The following is a 19,760-nucleotide window of genomic DNA, read 5'->3' on the forward strand; positions in this document are numbered from 1 at the left end:
ATACATGCAATCGCGAACAATCAAAGCTTAAAAAAGGTGATATCGTAATAATAACTTCACCAGATACGCACAGAAGAAAATGGTTAATAGGAAGAATAAAGGAAAAGTATGATGGTGTAACATGGAGTTGCTAGAATCATAAAAAACAGAATTGATGCGAAGGTACTTACACCACCAATATCAAGGCAGTCAACTTAAGTTTGAAATAAAATAACTTTAAGGGTTGGAATCCATCATAGATAAAGAGAATGATTGAAAGACATTTCAACAAAAACTTGCATTTTACTTATGGTGAGTGCTCTCTATCTTAAATCACTAACCTTCTGAATTTACAAACGACTCCACAGCAACAGCCGTTGATGATACCACAAGTAATCTTGATATTATATCTTTTCTTTTTGTGCAAATAGCATGTAATAGGTATATAAAAAAATCCTCTTAAAATCGAGATTTAATCATTAACAAAAGAAAAAGCTTCAAAAGTATTGTAAATATGTAAACAATATATTATTGCCATTATTCTTAAACTATCATCGGATAAAAAGGTAAAAATCTAGAATATGCATAAAGATTGGTCAGCTGTGTAGTAGACTACGATGGGAAGCATCATTAGAAAAAAAAATTAAAAACACTATCTATCTAGTTCAATGTAATCAAAAAGTAAGAGCATGGAATAAACTTAGAAAAGGATTTAGAAGGGAAATTTAGATTTAGATTTAAATTAGATTTAGAAAAGAAAGATTATTTGACTCTTGTTTTTTTGTTGCATAAACTTATTTGAAACTCGAAGAAAAGATTTCCTCTCAAGAATTTTGCAAAACAATATGTGTGTGGATAAATGTTTTCATGATAAAAATTTTTCAGATTTTTCAAAGCTTCTTTATTTTGTCATGCTTTGGATCCCTTTTATAAACATCCTAAAGACTATGGAAGTTACTACTGTCTATCATGTGATTTGGAGAACCTTTGTTATTATCTGCCAACGCAAAATCTTAAAAGCATGTGTTTATTAAATGACCTACAATAACTAAAAAATGTGGATTTTTTTACCATGTAAAACTGGCCCGTTTTACCAAAGGTAGTAAGACTGAATAAAAGTCTATCATTCGCATGAATTAAATTGTGTCAGCTGGTTGATCTGCATAAAAACTGTTTCAAATGAAAAATGCTCCTAAAAGTATTTAAGGGCCTCATTTTATACCAAACAAAACAATGGAATCTTATAAAAAGTTTTACTTAGTATTTTCATCTATTCTAATAGTTACATACAGAGTGCTAGTTCTCAATTTATTTGTCTACATCTGCAATCAAATATAACAAATCAATAATAAAACATATTAAACAAAAACTAACAATGAAACATTGTTTTTTCCTTTTTACATTTAAAAAATTAATCAAAACAACCGTCAATTATATTTATAGTTTAGTAAAAAAGTTGAAAGCTTTTATAAACCCAAAATACCTTTCTAGAGAAGAAAATGTATTTTAAAAGTTCTTCAAAATATCTTTCAGATGAAAGAAGAAGCTACCTGCTTTTAGTAAACATCTAAACTGACGCGATCGTAACCACATGGACCACATAAACAAGAAGAAGTACTGTTGGTACACTTACAAACTCGTAAAATACAGCATGGCTCTTTTAAATCTACATCATTTACAAAATAGGGTTGAGTTTCGGCTTCTTCAATATATCCTTTCTTTCCACAATAACAGCAGTTTAACGTGCAGTAGCGGACATATTCAAGATATCCGTCGGCAACAAAATCGACAGGATTTTTCTCAACCAATTTTACAATTTCTACCTTAGATTCATAATCTGGATTTGTAAAGTCCTGGAAAAGGTTAATTTGTGGTATCCAGTAATTCGGACAGTTTTTTTTACTCAATCTTTGCAGAAGCTCTTGGAGCATTTCTCTGAAAAAAGGAAAAAGGTTACAGGGAACACAATCGTGCTAAAGTTTAAGAGCAATACTTTTTTTCGGTAAAGCATTTTTCTCTCTTAATCTAATTGCAAAAAAATCTATTTATATTCTAAAAGTAAAAGTGATAGTTAACTGAAAAAAAAAAAACAACTTCTCCTTGGAACTTGGTGGAACATTTTTTTAGCTAACATTTAAAATAAAAAAGTATGCATATATTTTTTATTTTTTTATATGTTTTACATTATTTTAGAAAATTCTTCTAACTTGAACAAAAAAATCAGATTGCAATTTTTTTTTTCAATATATTTGAAATATATAAAGTTAAAAGATTAACTTAAAAATAAATTTAGACTTTAATTTATATTAAAAGGTCTCCTTTTTTACTAAATAAAAATCTCTCATTTTTCAGATTTTTTTGAAAATAATATTAAAACTTTTAGCTTCTTTTAACCATAAAATAAAAAATAAAAGTTTTATGAAAAAACTGTTTTTACTTTTTAAATTTATAATCGTTGTAACTTAATATTATTAAAAAAAGGGCACTATATTTACAAAAACGTAGTGAGGAGTTTATTTCCTTTTGCGTTGTTGTTTTGAGTCACTGTGCTGCGTCTTCGGTGACAGTTATAATTAATCGAACAGATTGTAAAAAACTTAAATATATAAAAATAAAAAAATGAAAATGAAAAAAAGAAAATAAAAGTTATAAATAAAAAAAAAACTCTTTCCCAAACGTTTGCAGGCTAACATTTAATTATATTACAATCAAATTAAAATGATTAAATAAAGAATAAGGGATTAACAAGCTGTTAAAAAGCTATGATATGCTATCAACGATTAAAGCGTTGCAATTTTTAATTTTGTTGCAATGATTAAAGCAACGTAAAAAACATGTTGAAAAATTTTATTTAAGTTGAACACTAAAACGGTGGCAACTTGACCATGACGAGTGAACATGAAACATACAAACAAAAAATCAAAATACCTGAAAAACTCCTCTACCACTTCATTCGGATTTGAACCCTCCCAAAAGGATTTGGGTTTTTTCTCCACCAGACTGAGTAATATGCATTTGAGAGCGTAACTCGGTATTTCCTTTCCTTTGCGATGGAAATGGCGCTTGTTGACTGCTTTTAATGCTAAAAAAGCAGAGCGAGCGCTTGATGGTATATTGTCTGACAAAATAATTTCCGCCTGAGAAAATGAATATCGCCACTCTAACGAAGTGCTTTGACCGTATGTGGTGTATTCTGGTTGCTCTGAAAAACAAAAGCATGTTCATTTTTAAACCGCATGTTGGCTCATGTGTGGTATATAAGGTCAGTCATTTGCAGTTGAGTTTTATACAAGAACGCAGGTGTTTAACGCTTTTACCTGTAAACAGTTTGACAAGAGCAGTGGATGAAGCTTTTGGTGTCACGTGACATCCTATGTTTCGAATGGTCTTGACTACTTTAATGTCTGGCCAATTCTTCCTTCTTTCAGGCTCAAAAAATCCTACTTTGAAAAGTTTTTGTTAAAAGTACCAGAACTAAAAATGTAAAAATAACAAGCCAGATTAGTTTCATTTAACTTTTTATTAAACACACCTTTGGCCGCCTCGGGCCAGAATTTGCAATGAAGGGCGAGAGTGAAGTCTGCATCAAATAGCTTTTGCCATTCATCACCTGAAAAAATTCGACCTTGTTTTGAAATTTTTACCTCAGTATTTAAGGCCGGGCCTTTGAGAACTCCAATAATACATACTTTCTCAAAGTTTGAATTAAATTGCTTAGAAACAAAATGACGGATCTCTGTCGATTCAGTTATTATATCTTTTAAATGGCTAATAAAGAACTTTGAAGAGAGGAAACTGCATCCTTCATTTTAGCGTGTCTACGAAGACAAAACTTTTCCCACTGTTCCAAATATTTGTCTTCAAGTTTCAACCAAACGTGTCCTTTCGAATTTTCTGTTTCAACAGCAATAAACACCGGTGAGGTGTTCTGCACGCTGTTGCATTCATTGGGCCCATCTACGGCTAAAAAAAAAAAGAACATCAACAGAAAATAAAAAAAAGAACAACAACAGAAAAAAAAAAAAAAAATCAGTAGTTGAAAGATGTTAAGAACAGGTCAAAACTGCCATAGTTTGTAAGGTTGTTGAACCTTCTTAGGTTTGAAGCAACTTTTAAGCGAAATTAAAGTATTTAGATTATGCATGAAAGTTGATAACACTCAAAAATTGATAAAAGTTTAATTTAGATGAAATGAAGAACTCTTGGAAAGCATAAGGTGATAATAAAGCGTGTATGAAACAGAACACAAAGAAACTTCTACTAGCGCAAGGTCAAATATCAGATCAGAAACTAAAAGACTTTGGTCATTTTCACCCAATACTATTTCACACAGCCTAATTATAATTGAACTTGCATATGTTTAATGACAGGAATCATCATGTGTTTTAAGTTTCAGTTAAAATGAAAAGTTCAGATTAAAGACGTAAAAACAGATCTTACCTACACTCACACCATCAGGAATGAGCATTATATCATAGTCACTTGCCAAGATTGATGTTGATGGAAGAATTTTTCCAAAACCTTCTCTCAAACTCCCAGATATAAGGTAAGAGAAGAAGAAATTCGGCATCTTACTATGTAATGTTTCCATAATTGCCACCAAGAAAGGATGATTGATAACAACCTCAGTAATCTCCTATAAAAGTTGTAGGTTACTTTGTAATTACAAAACCCACTGTTTCTTTACTGTGAAAATGGTCTTTCGTTATTCAAACGTAAAAGAAAAAGGCAAACTTAGTATTAGTCTACTAAAAGCTTACTTTACTTGATAAAACGGGTTGCTCCTCATACCGTCTAATTGCATCAGCTAAACTAAGTTTCGACGTGAAATCTATTCGGCAGCAACAGTTAACATACATAGCGTTTAACCATTTCATAAAACTTCGTCTGCCGTTAAAAGAGCATGTTACGCAGCAAAGTAAAATAATTATAACCAGAATCATAAGTCCTAAGATTGCACCTCCACTAATTATTGGTACTTTAACATCAACGAAGAACCAACCGCCTGCCAAAATTAAGAACAGACCGCCTGCCAATAATAATGGTATAAAAAACAAAGTAGCACATATCGGCCATGTTGTGACCTTCTGTTCCATAGGTTCAGGGTAATAAATTTTATTGTTTTTCATATCTTTTGGTAACTGACCAAATCTATTAAATGGTTTTGAAACTATAGAATACTTGATAACGCTACCAAGCCCAGTTTCCTAAGGGTCTGCGTCTCGGAATCGTTTTTCCGAAAAGAACCGGAACAAGCATAACAAGACGAAAAATGTCCCGGAAAAATTGACTAACAAACTGTCCCGGAATAAAGTTATAAACTGAGACAATAAATTTTCTTTAGGAATTTAAAAATTGTGTCCCGGATATCATTGTCTCGTCTCGTCTCGAATAAAATAATAACGAGACGCAGATGCTTACAGTTTTGCTTTAAAAGTTTACTAAAAATTAATGATTAAATATAAAGTCAGAAAAGATGAACAATAACCAAAAAAATTTTTAAGATATAGGTTTCGTAACCATAGCTGTTTCTTATTTTAATTTTTTAAATTTTGTTTTATGTCTCCTCTGTTTAACATTTACAAAAAAAAAATTATCAGTAATGAGATTAATATTCTCAAATTTATTTTATTTTTTTTTAAAACAGTTTATTCTATTAAACTTTCAGATTTTTTTTCTAATTTCAGATAGGTGGTCTGCGATAAATAATTTTAAAGTATACGAGCTTAGATTTTCACAAAGTTTTAATAAAGAAGCCACTAGTAAGCATAACATCATACGTTGAATTACATGTCCGGTTGATGTGCCGAAGTTGCCTTAAATAAAAAACTTTTTTTGTTTGAAAAATACATACAATTTATTGTACTTTAATTCTTAATACTTTTGACTAGTTCTGTTGCATTACCGGATTTAAAAGTTACTTTAGCTGTTTGAAGTTATTTAAGAAAAAGAAAACGTCACTTTCAAATCTTTAAAAGAGGCAATTTTTTATTCAAATTTTAAAGAGAGATCTTCTTTTATTTTAATATCATATTTAATCAATATTACGTTCTCTTGTCTTTTTATTTTTTTATTTGAGGAATTACTCAACCAAACTAGGTAATGAGCTTGAAGTAGGCCAAAAGCGGCCTGCGATCAAAGTGTTGAAAATGGCTGCTTTTAGTAGTGGAAAACATGATCTATTAGTTATGATGTAACTTTAAAAAACTTAACGTTGAACCTGTGTCCGTCGAAATGATGAGTGAGGCTCGGGGCTAGCTTACTCTGGTGGGTCTCTGGAGCCCAGGTAATGCTACAAAGTGGATTGGGAGTTAGAAGCGTAGCTTCACGGTTACCACCTCTCTAATAGAACTGTCTTTGTGTTTATTTTGATTTATCTTTTTTTTGTTTTTTGCGTGAAGGGAAGATATTGTTTATTAAATTTTTCTTTCTTTTTTAAAAAATAGCAATTTTATTCTTTAATCTTAAAAACAATTAATAATCAACAATAGTCTTAAAAAGAATTTTCCAGTAATCACTCATATTTGTGGGACTTCAATCAGTTGAGGCCCAGGCCAAATTCCCATCCAAAATTCTAAATCCCCATCCAAAATTCAAAAAAAATCCTAAATCCCCATCCAAATTCCCATCCAAAATCCTCGAGACAGTAAATTTATTAAACAATAAATAACTGATAAGAAATCGAAGTTAGTTTTTTTAATCCATTTCAGCTTTTTTAACTCATTTCATTTTTTAACATTATTTCAGAGTTTAGATAATTTCAAAAAGCGTCCTTTATTTTGACACTTATTGAATCTTTCCTATCTTCATAATATACTAGAACTATTTTCTTTTAGTATCCGGCGATAAAGTTTCATACTTCCGTAAAATCTTAATTGCCAAATACTACAGTATTATGCAAATTAATTGCCTCAAAATTAAAAACAATAAAAATCCAGGAAACTTTGAAATATTGTGTTTTCTTACTCTAATAAAATAAAAACCATGCACTAATATTTTATGTGTCCTCCCAGTACTGATAGACTTTCACCACAAATTTGGCATGTAATCCACCAAATTTTTAAAAATGTTTTGGATTTTTGTGTCTTCAATCCAAATCTGAAGGATAGTGGTGTTAAGCTTAGTTTTAGTTGTGCAGTCATGCTTTCGCAGTCTTTATTTTTACTATTGCCCAGAGGTTCTTAACTGGATTAATATCTGGGGAGTTGCCAGGCCATTTAAGTGTTTTAATATTGTTTTTTTTCTTGAATTTCTTGACCTTTTTGGATGTATGGCATCATGCTAAATCCAGCTGTAATATTTCGGTTCCATTTGGAAACACTTTAACTTCTCTGGAATTAAATGTGTTTGTAAAACCTCAATGTAAGTGTCAGAGTTCATCATGCCAGTAACTGGGTAGAGTCTTTCTTGTCCAAAAGCAGAGAACCAACCCCTCAACATCTTCTCTTCTGGATGCTTGGCATATTGTTTAATGTGTCCGGGTCATATAGGCTCACCATCAGAACGACGAACAAACTGTGACCACTGGCCTTGCACTTCAAAATGTGATTCATCTAAAAACAAAAACCTGCAATCAATAAATAAACAAGTTAACTGTTATCAAGTATCTTCAACTTAATAGCTTCAATTTTTAAAAGTATTATGACTATATAAATATATTAAATAAAATAGCTGTAAATTTAATAAACACATTTTGTCTTACCCTTATTTATTGTTCTTTAGTCCACTTTTTGTATTCCTTTGCCCACAAGAGACGCTTCTTCTTCATGACCTCTGTAAGTAATGGTTATTTAGAAATTTTTTTTGCAAACCTTCTAGTAACCTCCTCCGCACAGTACTCGAGCAGACACGTATGTCATGCGTAGATAAATCATTCATTAGTTGGTCACTTGTCTTTTTTGGGTTTTTGATATCTCCAGCATCAGAAATCGGTCATCTCTTTCTGAGGTCTTTCGTTTTCGACCACACTTTCTTTGTCTTAATGGTGATAAGCTGCCTGTTGAAATTTAATGCTTCTTAACCCGGCAAACTGTAGATTGGTTTGCAGAACATAATGTGGCTATCTACTGTTGAGATTTATCAGAATATTGAAGTAAAGTTAATATTTTAGATCTTATTCTTGTTGTCGTATCCATTTTTGTTTGTTTACTTTTTTTAAACTTATGTATCCTTCTAATCATAGTTAAATTATGGAAAACACAGAATAAAACAAAAAATAAAAAGAAAAAAATGTTTGATGCAATTAATTTGCATAATACTGTAGACGAAAATAATTCTTAGGATTTGCTCGTACAAAACAGCCATATTTCTATAGTGTCTACCTCGTCCGTTTAATAAAAATATATGATTTTATTTTGGTTATGACGTCTCATAAATAATTATATCTCGAATTGGTCAAACCGATTCTAAAAGATTTTTTCAAAGAAAACTTTGAAATTAAATGCCGTGGCGACAACCCAGCTATGGGAAATGTTTATTAAATAATGTAAAAGGCGACAGGTTATAGAAAACGTTTTTATTTAATTCAACAACTTTATATCAGTTATCTAACTTGGGTTCCGGAGGAAGTTCAACTGCTTTTAGGGCATGGTACCGGGTATCGTTCAACTGCTTTTAGGGCATGGTACCATGGTATCGTGAAAATTATTGGTTACGTGACTGTTGACCACATTTTAGTCCGACTTTAAAAAAAAGATTTATTCTCATTATAACTTTGGTTACTATTGAGTATCCGAGAAATGTTTTTCAGTACGAGCCGAGGTAGCTCTGGAAATAAATTATTATTAGGTTTCGTTGTTAATTTTACCCTGAAAGTGAAACTTGCTAAATTATATCTCTGTTCTGAGGGTTGGAAAACTGTTTGTTTAAAAATAAGATCCTAGTTTGATGCAGCAAGTGTTGATACAAGAGGCTTTATCGCAACCGATGATGTCTTTGAAATAATAGGAACAGGAACTGAGGAAAGATGAGGATATACCAGAGACTTTTTCAATTTATTTTTTCTGTCACCTGTTGACGGTATTGTCTATCTTCCCTTCTCTTTCTCATTCAGATTCGGCCTTTGGCCATCCTTTTCATCCCGTTTCATCTCTCCTCAATGTCACCACCTCAGCACTATTACCGTTTTTACTTCGCTAATAATTATTAAATCAAAAGTAATTTTAATGTCATTAGTATTTTGCCTCAAGCACGCTCCATACTGAATTATCAGTCCATCGAAACTTGAGCAAGGTCATCGAGATTTCTCGAAAGGACACTTGAGCAAGGCCATTTTATAAAAGCGATGAAGTCTGGGAAACAATATTTATGATTCGAAGCACCATAATATTAAAATACCCACTGACGAAGTCAACAGTAGATTGGCACCATAAACAAGGTAAAAGACGAGTGCTCACAATATTTGTTAAAAAATTAAAATTTGTAGTACGAATTTCAAGGCACCCTTTATTAATGTTAAAAAAACTCGATATAATAAAAAAAAAAAACATTCTTTTAAATTGAGGTACAAAATAAACTGAAAATAATTTCTTATTTTTTATTTTCATTTGATAGCTACACTATAAAATTCCAGCTTCAATAAAGTTTCCAAATGTCATCCGCAAACTGCAATATTCTAGTTTATTATCGATTTACTGTCAGGCAAAACTTTCTCGAGAAAAACGTGCGAACGAAAAATACGTATTTTATTTATTGAAATTAAATATGAATATAAACTTCTAACAACTTATCGATAGTTCCCACTCTTTAAATTATTTAACCAATGCTAAAATTTTCTGTTGTTTGACGTGGCTTTGTGCTGGCAAAACCTAGGTTGTGTTTAATAAGCTTAATATTATGTAAAATTTGATATTTGAATTCAATATGATATTTTAATTCAACGGACGGTCGTTTCAACTAATTTAAAAAAGTTGTTAAACACAGACTTTAAAAAAAAATTTTCTTTATCTAACCTGCTCATTGTTGAACTTGATTGTAGCTCCCAAATGCAATCAAACAACTGATTTCAACGGAACAAAATAATTTGATACCTACTTCGACTTCGAAATGTTTATTTTACCAAGCTTGAGAAACTTTGGTTTAAAAGAAAAAATGCCAAAAAAGTTAACATAAATCTTCACTCGATTTTTTTTTTAATTATAACCGACCTAACCTATAAAAGAAAATCGATAAACAAAACGCAGGTTACATAAGTAAAATAAAAATACTGCCCTGAGTCACTTTGACGACCCACTACTTAGTGGTGTATTTTAAGATTAGTGAATTAATCTCACGAACACCATCAGTCTTAGTTAAGAACGTTTTATAAAAAATCAACATTAGTCATAGCGTATTTCATTTCCAACGTGAGCTGGTTTCATGCTTAAGGTTGATGAAAAAAGGGAAACAACTAACGTTTGGAGCATTTCCATTAAAATAAAAAGCTAAGGGCTGACATGTTTTTGTAATCATTATCTTGTAAAAGAATGTTTTGCAAAAGACTCAGCGCAAACGAAACAGTGTTTTATGCTAGACCGTTGATCTCAGATTACATTACTCATTTTGTTAAAGTTCTAAAAAGTTTCTGCCGTTTGTTTAAACTCTTGCTAAGAACTTTTTTCATTGGTCTAGTCATAAGAAAATTTTGTTATTTGCACCTGTAATTCCTGTCATAACTTTTTTTAATGGTAATGTACTTTTAGTTTTAGTTTTAAAAGAATTGACAATAATGTTTTTGGCCATAAATTTGGATTTATTCCAAATCAGCTTTAACTTTTTTCTGTTTTTGTAATTTATCACAAACTGGGCAGGGCAAACAAGGCAAAGAATATTGGTACGTCCATATTCCTTGAACGAATATTGGTATTCGTTCAAGGAATACGGGCGTACCGATATTCGTTTAAGAGTATTTAAAAAATTACTTATTGAAACGAACATTCGTCAAAACTCGTCAAAAATATTCGTTTAAATGAAGAAATTTTCTTGCACGAATTATATTCATTTAAGTTTAAATGGTGTAAGTAACATTTCTTACGTGATTTATCAATCCAAAATTATGTCAGCAATGGCGATAAGATCTAAAAACTTAGATATAAGTTCACTTGAAATAGTTAAATTATTAATTATTTAGCTGTGCAAATGGAGTTACTTCTCGGAATTAAAAACTATTTGATATCAAATTTTTTAATAAGTAATCATTTTTTATTACAAGAAATTAAATTCCTTTGAAACTATTGAATTATTAATAATTTCAACTGTTTCAAGGGAGTTCGAATCTGAATCATTAGATAGCATAAGATAATCAGCAAATACTTTAATTTACAACTAACAATTTTTTTTCTTCTAAAAGCTTAAGAAAAGGTGTATTCTTATGTAAAATCAAATTTTAAATAGGGTTTCCTTAAAAAAATCTTTGATCGGAAAAAGTTTTGATACCCAAATTTTCACTTTTAGAAATTGCAAAATTTAGTAAAATCTTATTTGTCACATTTGTCCTTTGTTATGCTTTACATGTCCTTCTTTTTCATTGCGATGAAATATTAAATGCAAATAATGTTTCTAGACCAATTGCAAGCTTTTTTGATACTTGTTTCAAAGTCATTATCTTGCATGAATCCTACCAGCAATGCAGATTCTGGACATTTCAGGGGAGAGGGTCTTCAATTTTCAATGAGGTTTCAATGATTAACAAATTTGCTTATAACAGTTGTTTTTTTTGTTTCATTAGAAACAAAGGTGGTGCCAGTGATGCGGTTTCCCCAAAAAACAGGAGGTCTATCCCATCTTAATCAAATAATAATTTGATAACACTACTATAACACTATTAAAAAAACAATAAATAAAACAACATATCTTTCAAATCTATTGACATTGAAAATTTATTAAAATTTCTTTCTTTGTTTTAAAAACAGGTAGCAACTCTCTATGTTGAGCTCTAGCTCTAATATATCCATCTCTTGCATCTGGTCCAACTACTGACATGGATGCTACTGTCACTTGTTTTACAGCACGCTCGGTACTTTGAGTATGAATTTTAGCAGAAGGAGTTATTAGAGGTGTCAATCTTAGCAATACCAACTTATCTTTAGTGAGCGAACAAGTAAAAACCGGTTCTTGTACTACACCATTTTCCCATTTGACTAGCTCTTGAAGAGTAGTTGCTTCAAAGTTCAGTTTAGGTATTTTTCTTGGTCTGATTCGCATGTCTCCAAGGATATTATTACCCCTTTGTTCCAAAATTCGGTCAACTGCAAAGTTGCGGTCTTCTGCATTATTACTAGATAATAAAGAGATTAATAAACTTTCATGGTTCGCATACCAAGCGCCTAACTGGATGTAGGGAGTCACAATTTCTCTTACTATAACAGGTTGATTTCTAAGAATTCTCAATTGAGTCAGAATGTGATTGGAAGCATCTTCAAGTCTGTCTTTAACTTTAATGTCAAAAAAAAGTTTAAAGTAAAATTGTAAACAAAATAATACAAGTAACTCAAGATTTTTCAAATTCTGATCAGTTAAGTCATGTTTCCTTGTCCACATAAAGACTATTCTCATGCCAGTAGTGAGCCATCTGGCATGACTTAAGGGGCCACATTGAATTTCTCTAAGATTAGGTGGCAATACACCGATCTTAACTGCTTTACATAACTTGTAGGTTTGTTTTTGATCTGTTGACATATTTTTTAGTATTGTTTCTGGAATGTCAACAAAGCTCTCTCCTTCTGGAAGAGCTTTAAATTGAGGATTGTACTCCATTTTATTAACATCAGCAAGACATTTTCCCACAGGACCTACAAAGCCAGTACTACATGATGTTAGTCCATCAATTCCTTCTATTAGGTGACGCAAAAATAACTCATTTGAATGAAGCATGCATATGGTCCAGTGGCATTTGTGACCTAACATCTTTTCAAGATGTGTTATAGCACCACCTTTCCAGCCAGTGTTAATTGAAGTACTATCAGCTCCAAGTACTAAACATGATTCAGTAAGATTATATTGTTGCAGCAAATTATAAACACCTTCAGCAATCTTTTTAGCTGGCTTATCTGAATGAGTATGTGCATTTGGAGTAAAATGACCAAGATATCGACCACCAGGTTCTATAGTCACAGTAATGTGTTGCTCTTTGATAATAATAGGATGTAGTTGTCCATTTGAATCATTTATCATCGCTCTTGTTGAATCTTTTCTTTCATCAAAGTAAATGCCAATATTATCTGCTTTTGGAAGATTAAAATTGTCATTATTCTTTGCTACTACCATGATTTTTTTTCTTGCTCTCGTCAACTTAGAAGGATCACAAGCAAGGTAAGAGTATTCAGGGGTGAGAAATCCTGCTTCAACTAAATCTTGCAGATAACTTGTAGCAATTGCTGCAGTTGCGGCAGGTGAAATCCCAAACCTATAAAATAAAACTAGTTTATATTTATTTTTATTAATTCGTTATCCGAACTTTTGCTGCTCAACAAAATAATAATCTATATGATTACCTTATACTAGCCATTGCTGTGTTTTTTATTGACATAGTGTTTTTTCTTGACTTCTTTTCTAAAAATCGTGTTACAAGGAAAGCATAGACACCTAATTTATCCTTTAGAAGCCTTTCAACCAACAATTTAATTTCATTGTCTTGTTTTAAAGTAAAGTTAACATTAACTGGATTATAGTTGCCATTGAGTGAAATATCAGGAGAAATACTTTTTTGATATTCTTCATATAATTCTATATCTTGTTTTTCTGTGACCTAAAACCAAACTTTTACAAATATTATTTTTGTTTTATGTGTGTGTGTGTGTGTGTGTGTGTGTGTGTGTGTGTGTGTGTGTGTGTGTGTGTGTGTGTGTGTGTGTGTATATATAATTTGCTATATAAACAAAGAAAATATTTACTATTATGAAATTATATTTACCTCAAAGGATGCTTGATCATCTTGTAGTTTTTTCATTCTTTTCTCATAAGCTTTTTCGTCACTGATTTTTCTCTTATATTTTTTTCTAAGTTTCGTTGTCTCAATTTTATCAGCATGTCCCATTTGCATGTCAGACTTTTCACCTGTCTTATTTCTTTGACTGTATAACCACCTGAGCTCCATAGTTGGAATTTTTTTAGAAAAAATACAGGTGCAATTTATATGTGCTTTACTTTTACAATTTTGGGGGGAAGAACACCCAGACATATCATGTTCACACAGAAGAATCTTATGAGGACATGTTATGAGGTCCATTAGCTTATCTAACTTCAATATAAGTTCTTCTTTTACTTTTGCCTTAGTTCTTCCCCATGCAACGTTTTCTACTTTCTCCCAAAGGGTTTTAATTCTATAATAAAGTGATTTCTCACCAATAATAACTGGCTGTTGAAACTTAACATTTGCTTTTCTCCATTGAGCAAGAACAAATGGAATCAGATCGCTTAAGCTTGAAATTTATTTTTTTCAAAAACATATAAATCTCACTCTACCCTATTATACATGGCCTACTTTTGTGACAGGCCGAGTAAACGTACGGGTTTAAAGAAAACTGTAGGGGAGCTTTTCTTTTAATAGTTTGTAATATGGCTGGATCGAGGAACATTTCCTAATTTGTGTTCTGTTCAGAGACAAACTTTAGGATTATATGGCAGTGATGGAATTCAAACTATTTTAGCTGACAATAAAACATTTTATCTTACTTGATAACATGTGTTCAAAGTGCATTTTATACACTTTCGATACTTAAACAACTTTTAGTATATTTAGTATTAGAGTTGCAATTAAGTACTCTTAAAATAAGTAACTTTCTAGTACTAGCTAATTTACTTCGTTTCTTATTGAAAAAAATGTGTAATCAGACAGAAAAACTAGCTATAAAACGAAACGTTATTCCTTTACTCTTGCGAAACGCGATTCCTTTTTGTGAAATTTAAGTTTATAACAGAATTTAAGACAATTCTCTGGTAATATTAAATCTTTAATATTAAAGAAAGTAATTGAAAAGACAAACTTTCTTCGAATAATAATAATAGAATTCCTTATGCTCTTTGCAAAAATGTTTTGTAGTGAAGTTAAGTGGCTGTGAAAATAGCCGTTTTTTTGATATACGCAGTCCTCGGCATGAATTATATCGTTAGTAACGTTTAATGCACTAAGTGAGCTGGGTTTCAAGGAAGTCAAACAGGATACGCTGTCTCAACCTGATCCCAAAAATAAAAAAAGCGATGTTCAGGGAATCTCTGCATCCACATAAATTCAGACAAATAGTCAGCTATTATTTCACGGTTAGTTGGTTCCATCATTGATTTGAATTTTGCTTTCGCTCGATACCATATAGCTTCTACATGATTTGTTGTCACGCTAGTCTAAGGTTCTACAAAGTTTAGAGCGTGGATTGGTTATAAGCAGCTCGAACAACCTAGATTTTTTTTGCCCTGAACATAGCTCTTTTTATAACTATAATCTTGGTTGACCATTATCTATAGTGAGGGCAGGGTGGTAAGTGTCAATGATGTAAGGGTGGTATTTTAAGCGTAAGGGCGGGGTTTTAAGTGTAAGGGCGGGGTTTTAAGTGAGAGGGCAGTGAGATGTAACTGTGATTAGTGCAGATAGTGTGATAGGAGCGTGAGACTTTCCAATAAAAATTTTGCTATTTTTAAAAAACTTTTTTCATACATTTCATATATTTCATATGTTTCATATATTTCATTTGTTTCATATCTTTCATATATTTCATGTATTTCATGTATTTCATGTATTTCATGTATTTCATGTATTTCATGTATTTCATGTATTTCATGTATTTTATGTATTTCATGTATTTCATGTATTTCATATATTTCATGTATTTCATATATTTCATATATTTCATATATTTCATATATTTCATATATTTCATATATTTCACATATTTCATATATTTCATATATTTCATGTATTTCATATATTTCATATATTTCATATATTTCATATATTTCATATATTTCATATACTTCATATATCTCATATACCTCATATATTTCATGTACTTAATATATTTCATATATTTCACTGATTAACTAATATAATTGAGGAATTCGAGTTCGAAAACGTTATCTTGAAGATATTGCTTCGTACTTTTCCTTCGTTGCTTGATTTGCTATTAAAAGGAATGTTTTGCTATCTAACATGGTAAATAATAAGTTGTCAGTGATGACCCACTTGGTTGGTCCCAGTCACTAACTTAACATTTTCAATATGATACTTTCGCCACGGCATCGCAAAACGAGGTTTAATTGGAGCTTCAGTGTTGTTAGAGATTTTGGAACTCGAGGATAAGCAGAGGCAGTTTATGTAGAAAGCTGAGTTTATGACCCAGGAGTGGCAACATCACGAGCTCTTTTTGGTCTACTAATGCATTCTTCATCTGAAGACTTCTTGTTGATCTTTAAGTCATTATGCTAAGTTAGGTATTCTCTTACGATGATTAAGAAGAAAGGAAGTGCTAACTGCCTTTGAAACTAGTTCTTTATCACACTCATTTGGATTTGGTATGAATAAAAATTCCTAAAAATTCAACTTTTTATTTTAGGTACACCCATCTAGTTTGTAATAAAAAAAACCTACGACATTACATTTTCAAAACGATGACAAAATATTGAGTTTTTTAAATCGTCAACTCGATTTTAAAATGTATCAAGATATTTATAAGGCTTGTTTTAAAAAATTAGATGTCTGTAAAATAACAAGTTAGATCGGCCTGAATATTTTAAAATAGTGTTATGGTTCATAACGTAACTTATATAGAATTTATAAAAAGAATACACATTTCTAACTGAAATAATTGTTTGTACATTAACTGTTGTACAATATGGTACAGTGAGATTTATATGTTTTTGAAAAAAATAAATTTCAAGCTTAAGAAAAGGTGTATTCCTATGTAAAATTAAATTTCAAGGTAGGTTTGTTATGGACCACTTTTTGATAAGAAAACGTCTTGATACCCAAATTTTCATATTTACAGATTATTAAAATGAAAAAAACTTAAATTATTATAAAGTAAACAAAATCCGTTTTTATGTAATAAACTCTCCTAATAAGCGCAGCGCCGAATTAATTTTAAAAGATATTTTTACTTGGCTCTCCGCTGTATAAAAGCTTTATACAAGATCGAACTTTGTTACTATTTTATTCATTATTAGTTATTTAATTGAGATATTCATAAATGTCAAAAGTTAAGACTAGATCATCCACCACTGCAATTTCAGATTTTATTGGACCTGGAAAAGATTTTATTCCTAGTGAGCTGCCTACAAACAGAGCAGTTATTCAAAAAGGGATTTTACTAAAAGAACAAAAAAGCATGACATGCAATCTACACCATAATAAATATTCTAACAAAGATCTTGCTAGCGATCTGATTCCATTTGTTCTTGCTCAATGGAGAAAAGCAAATGTTAAGTTTCAACAGCCAGTTATTATTGGTGAGAAATCACTTTATTATAGAATTAAAACCCTTTGGGAGAAAGTAGAAAACGTTGCATGGGGAAGAACTAAGGCAAAAGTAAAAGAAGAACTTATATTGAAGTTAGATAAGCTAATGGACCTCATAACATGTCCTCATAAGATTCTTCTGTGTGAACATGATATGTCTGGGTGTTCTTCCCCCCAAAATTGTAAAAGTAAAGCACATATAAATTGCACCTGTATTTTTTCTAAAAAAATTCCAACTATGGAGCTCAGGTGGTTATACAGTCAAAGAAATAAGACAGGTGAAAAGTCTGACATGCAAATGGGACATGCTGATAAAATTGAGACAACGAAACTTAGAAAAAAATATAAGAGAAAAATCAGTGACGAAAAAGCTTATGAGAAAAGAATGAAAAAACTACAAGATGATCAAGCATCCTTTGAGGTAAATATAATTTCATAATAGTAAATATTTTCTTTGTTTATATAGCAAATTATATATACACACACACACACACACACACACACACACACACACACACACACACACACACACACACACACACACATAAAACAAAAATAATATTTGTAAAAGTTTGGTTTTAGGTCACAGAAAAACAAGATATAGAATTATATGAAGAATATCAAAAAAGTATTTCTCCTGATATTTCACTCAATGGCAACTATAATCCAGTTAATGTTAACTTTACTTTAAAACAAGACAATGAAATTAAATTGTTGGTTGAAAGGCTTCTAAAGGATAAATTAGGTGTCTATGCTTTCCTTGTAACACGATTTTTAGAAAAGAAGTCAAGAAAAAACACTATGTCAATAAAAAACACAGCAATGGCTAGTATAAGGTAATCATATAGATTATTATTTTGTTGAGCAGCAAAAGTTCGGATAACGAATTAATAAAAATAAATATAAACTAGTTTTATTTTATAGGTTTGGGATTTCACCTGCCGCAACTGCAGCAATTGCTACAAGTTATCTGCAAGATTTAGTTGAAGCAGGATTTCTCACCCCTGAATACTCTTACCTTGCTTGTGATCCTTCTAAGTTGACGAGAGCAAGAAAAAAAATCATGGTAGTAGCAAAGAATAATGACAATTTTAATCTTCCAAAAGCAGATAATATTGGCATTTACTTTGATGAAAGAAAAGATTCAACAAGAGCGATGATAAATGATTCAAATGGACAACTACATCCTATTATTATCAAAGAGCAACACATTACTGTGACTATAGAACCTGGTGGTCGATATCTTGGTCATTTTACTCCAAATGCACATACTCATTCAGATAAGCCAGCTAAAAAGATTGCTGAAGGTGTTTATAATTTGCTGCAACAATATAATCTTACTGAATCATGTTTAGTACTTGGAGCTGATAGTACTTCAATTAACACTGGCTGGAAAGGTGGTGCTATAACACATCTTGAAAAGATGTTAGGTCACAAATGCCACTGGACCATATGCATGCTTCATTCAAATGAGTTATTTTTGCGTCACCTAATAGAAGGAATTGATGGACTAACATCATGTAGTACTGGCTTTGTAGGTCCTGTGGGAAAATGTCTTGCTGATGTTAATAAAATGGAGTACAATCCTCAATTTAAAGCTCTTCCAGAAGGAGAGAGCTTTGTTGACATTCCAGAAACAATACTAAAAAATATGTCAACAGATCAAAAACAAACCTACAAGTTATGTAAAGCAGTTAAGATCGGTGTATTGCCACCTAATCTTAGAGAAATTCAATGTGGCCCCTTAAGTCATGCCAGATGGCTCACTACTGGCATGAGAATAGTCTTTATGTGGACAAGGAAACATGACTTAACTGATCAGAATTTGAAAAATCTTGAGTTACTTGTATTATTTTGTTTACAATTTTACTTTAAACTTTTTTTTGACATTAAAGTTAAAGACAGACTTGAAGATGCTTCCAATCACATTCTGACTCAATTGAGAATTCTTAGAAATCAACCTGTTATAGTAAGAGAAATTGTGACTCCCTACATCCAGTTAGGCGCTTGGTATGCGAACCATGAAAGTTTATTAATCTCTTTATTATCTAGTAATAATGCAGAAGACCGCAACTTTGCAGTTGACCGAATTTTGGAACAAAGGGGTAATAATATCCTTGGAGACATGCGAATCAGACCAAGAAAAATACCTAAACTGAACTTTGAAGCAACTACTCTTCAAGAGCTAGTCAAATGGGAAAATGGTGTAGTACAAGAACCGGTTTTTACTTGTTCGCTCACTAAAGATAAGTTGGTATTGCTAAGATTGACACCTCTAATAACTCCTTCTGCTAAAATTCATACTCAAAGTACCGAGCGTGCTGTAAAACAAGTGACAGTAGCATCCATGTCAGTAGTT

At 31.3% G+C, this 19,760-nt stretch overlaps 6 protein-coding genes, 1 long non-coding RNA gene and 1 pseudogene across 9 annotated transcripts in view; 5 read left to right on the plus strand and 3 right to left on the minus strand.

Annotated features, from left to right (window-relative positions):
* LOC145181174 (procollagen galactosyltransferase 1-like) overlaps positions 1–19,760 on the plus strand; it is a 381,403-nt gene that overhangs the window by 73,757 nt on the left and 287,886 nt on the right. The gene's annotated exons all lie outside the window — the stretch shown is intronic.
* LOC145181173 (glycogen [starch] synthase, muscle-like) overlaps positions 1–19,760 on the plus strand; it is a 361,885-nt gene that overhangs the window by 73,757 nt on the left and 268,368 nt on the right. The window lies entirely within an intron of this gene.
* Positions 1–19,760, plus strand: part of LOC145181181 (non-structural maintenance of chromosomes element 4 homolog A-like) — a 227,620-nt gene that overhangs the window by 73,757 nt on the left and 134,103 nt on the right. The gene's annotated exons all lie outside the window — the stretch shown is intronic.
* LOC145181172 (protein zer-1 homolog) overlaps positions 1–19,760 on the plus strand; it is a 207,822-nt gene that overhangs the window by 73,757 nt on the left and 114,305 nt on the right. The window lies entirely within an intron of this gene.
* On the minus strand, positions 1,221–4,549 carry LOC149883243 (nucleotidyltransferase MB21D2-like). The gene is made up of 6 exons (XM_090101034.1): positions 4,420–4,549; positions 3,857–3,942; positions 3,512–3,788; positions 3,297–3,419; positions 2,908–3,181; positions 1,221–1,914 (listed from the first exon to the last, which is right to left on the minus strand). The coding sequence occupies exons 1-6, from the start codon at positions 4,547–4,549 to the stop codon at positions 1,536–1,538; spliced, it is 1,269 nt and encodes a 422-aa protein (XP_089957160.1). The 3' UTR covers positions 1,221–1,535.
* LOC149883244 (uncharacterized) lies at positions 5,140–11,031 on the minus strand. Of its 2 annotated transcripts, XR_016456635.1 has the most exons (4): positions 10,991–11,031; positions 9,930–10,129; positions 7,682–9,785; positions 5,140–7,532 (listed from the first exon to the last, which is right to left on the minus strand). It is a non-coding gene; the product is annotated as an uncharacterized LOC149883244 (long non-coding RNA). The 2 variants fall into 2 exon arrangements; XR_016456634.1 differs by having other exon boundaries at positions 5,140–9,785.
* Positions 11,796–14,363, minus strand: LOC149883245 (uncharacterized). The gene is made up of 3 exons (XM_090065380.1): positions 13,868–14,363; positions 13,449–13,702; positions 11,796–13,360 (listed from the first exon to the last, which is right to left on the minus strand). The coding sequence occupies exons 1-3, from the start codon at positions 14,180–14,182 to the stop codon at positions 11,818–11,820; spliced, it is 2,112 nt and encodes a 703-aa protein (XP_089921506.1). The 5' UTR covers positions 14,183–14,363; the 3' UTR covers positions 11,796–11,817.
* Positions 17,065–19,293, plus strand: LOC149883246 (uncharacterized; annotated as a pseudogene).

Source organism: Hydra viridissima, unplaced genomic scaffold (genome assembly GCF_058129835.1).
Source record: "Hydra viridissima isolate aposymbiotic clone 2 unplaced genomic scaffold, HvirCarnegie_v1 scaffold_10, whole genome shotgun sequence".
NCBI lineage: Eukaryota > Metazoa > Cnidaria > Hydrozoa > Anthoathecata > Hydridae > Hydra > Hydra viridissima.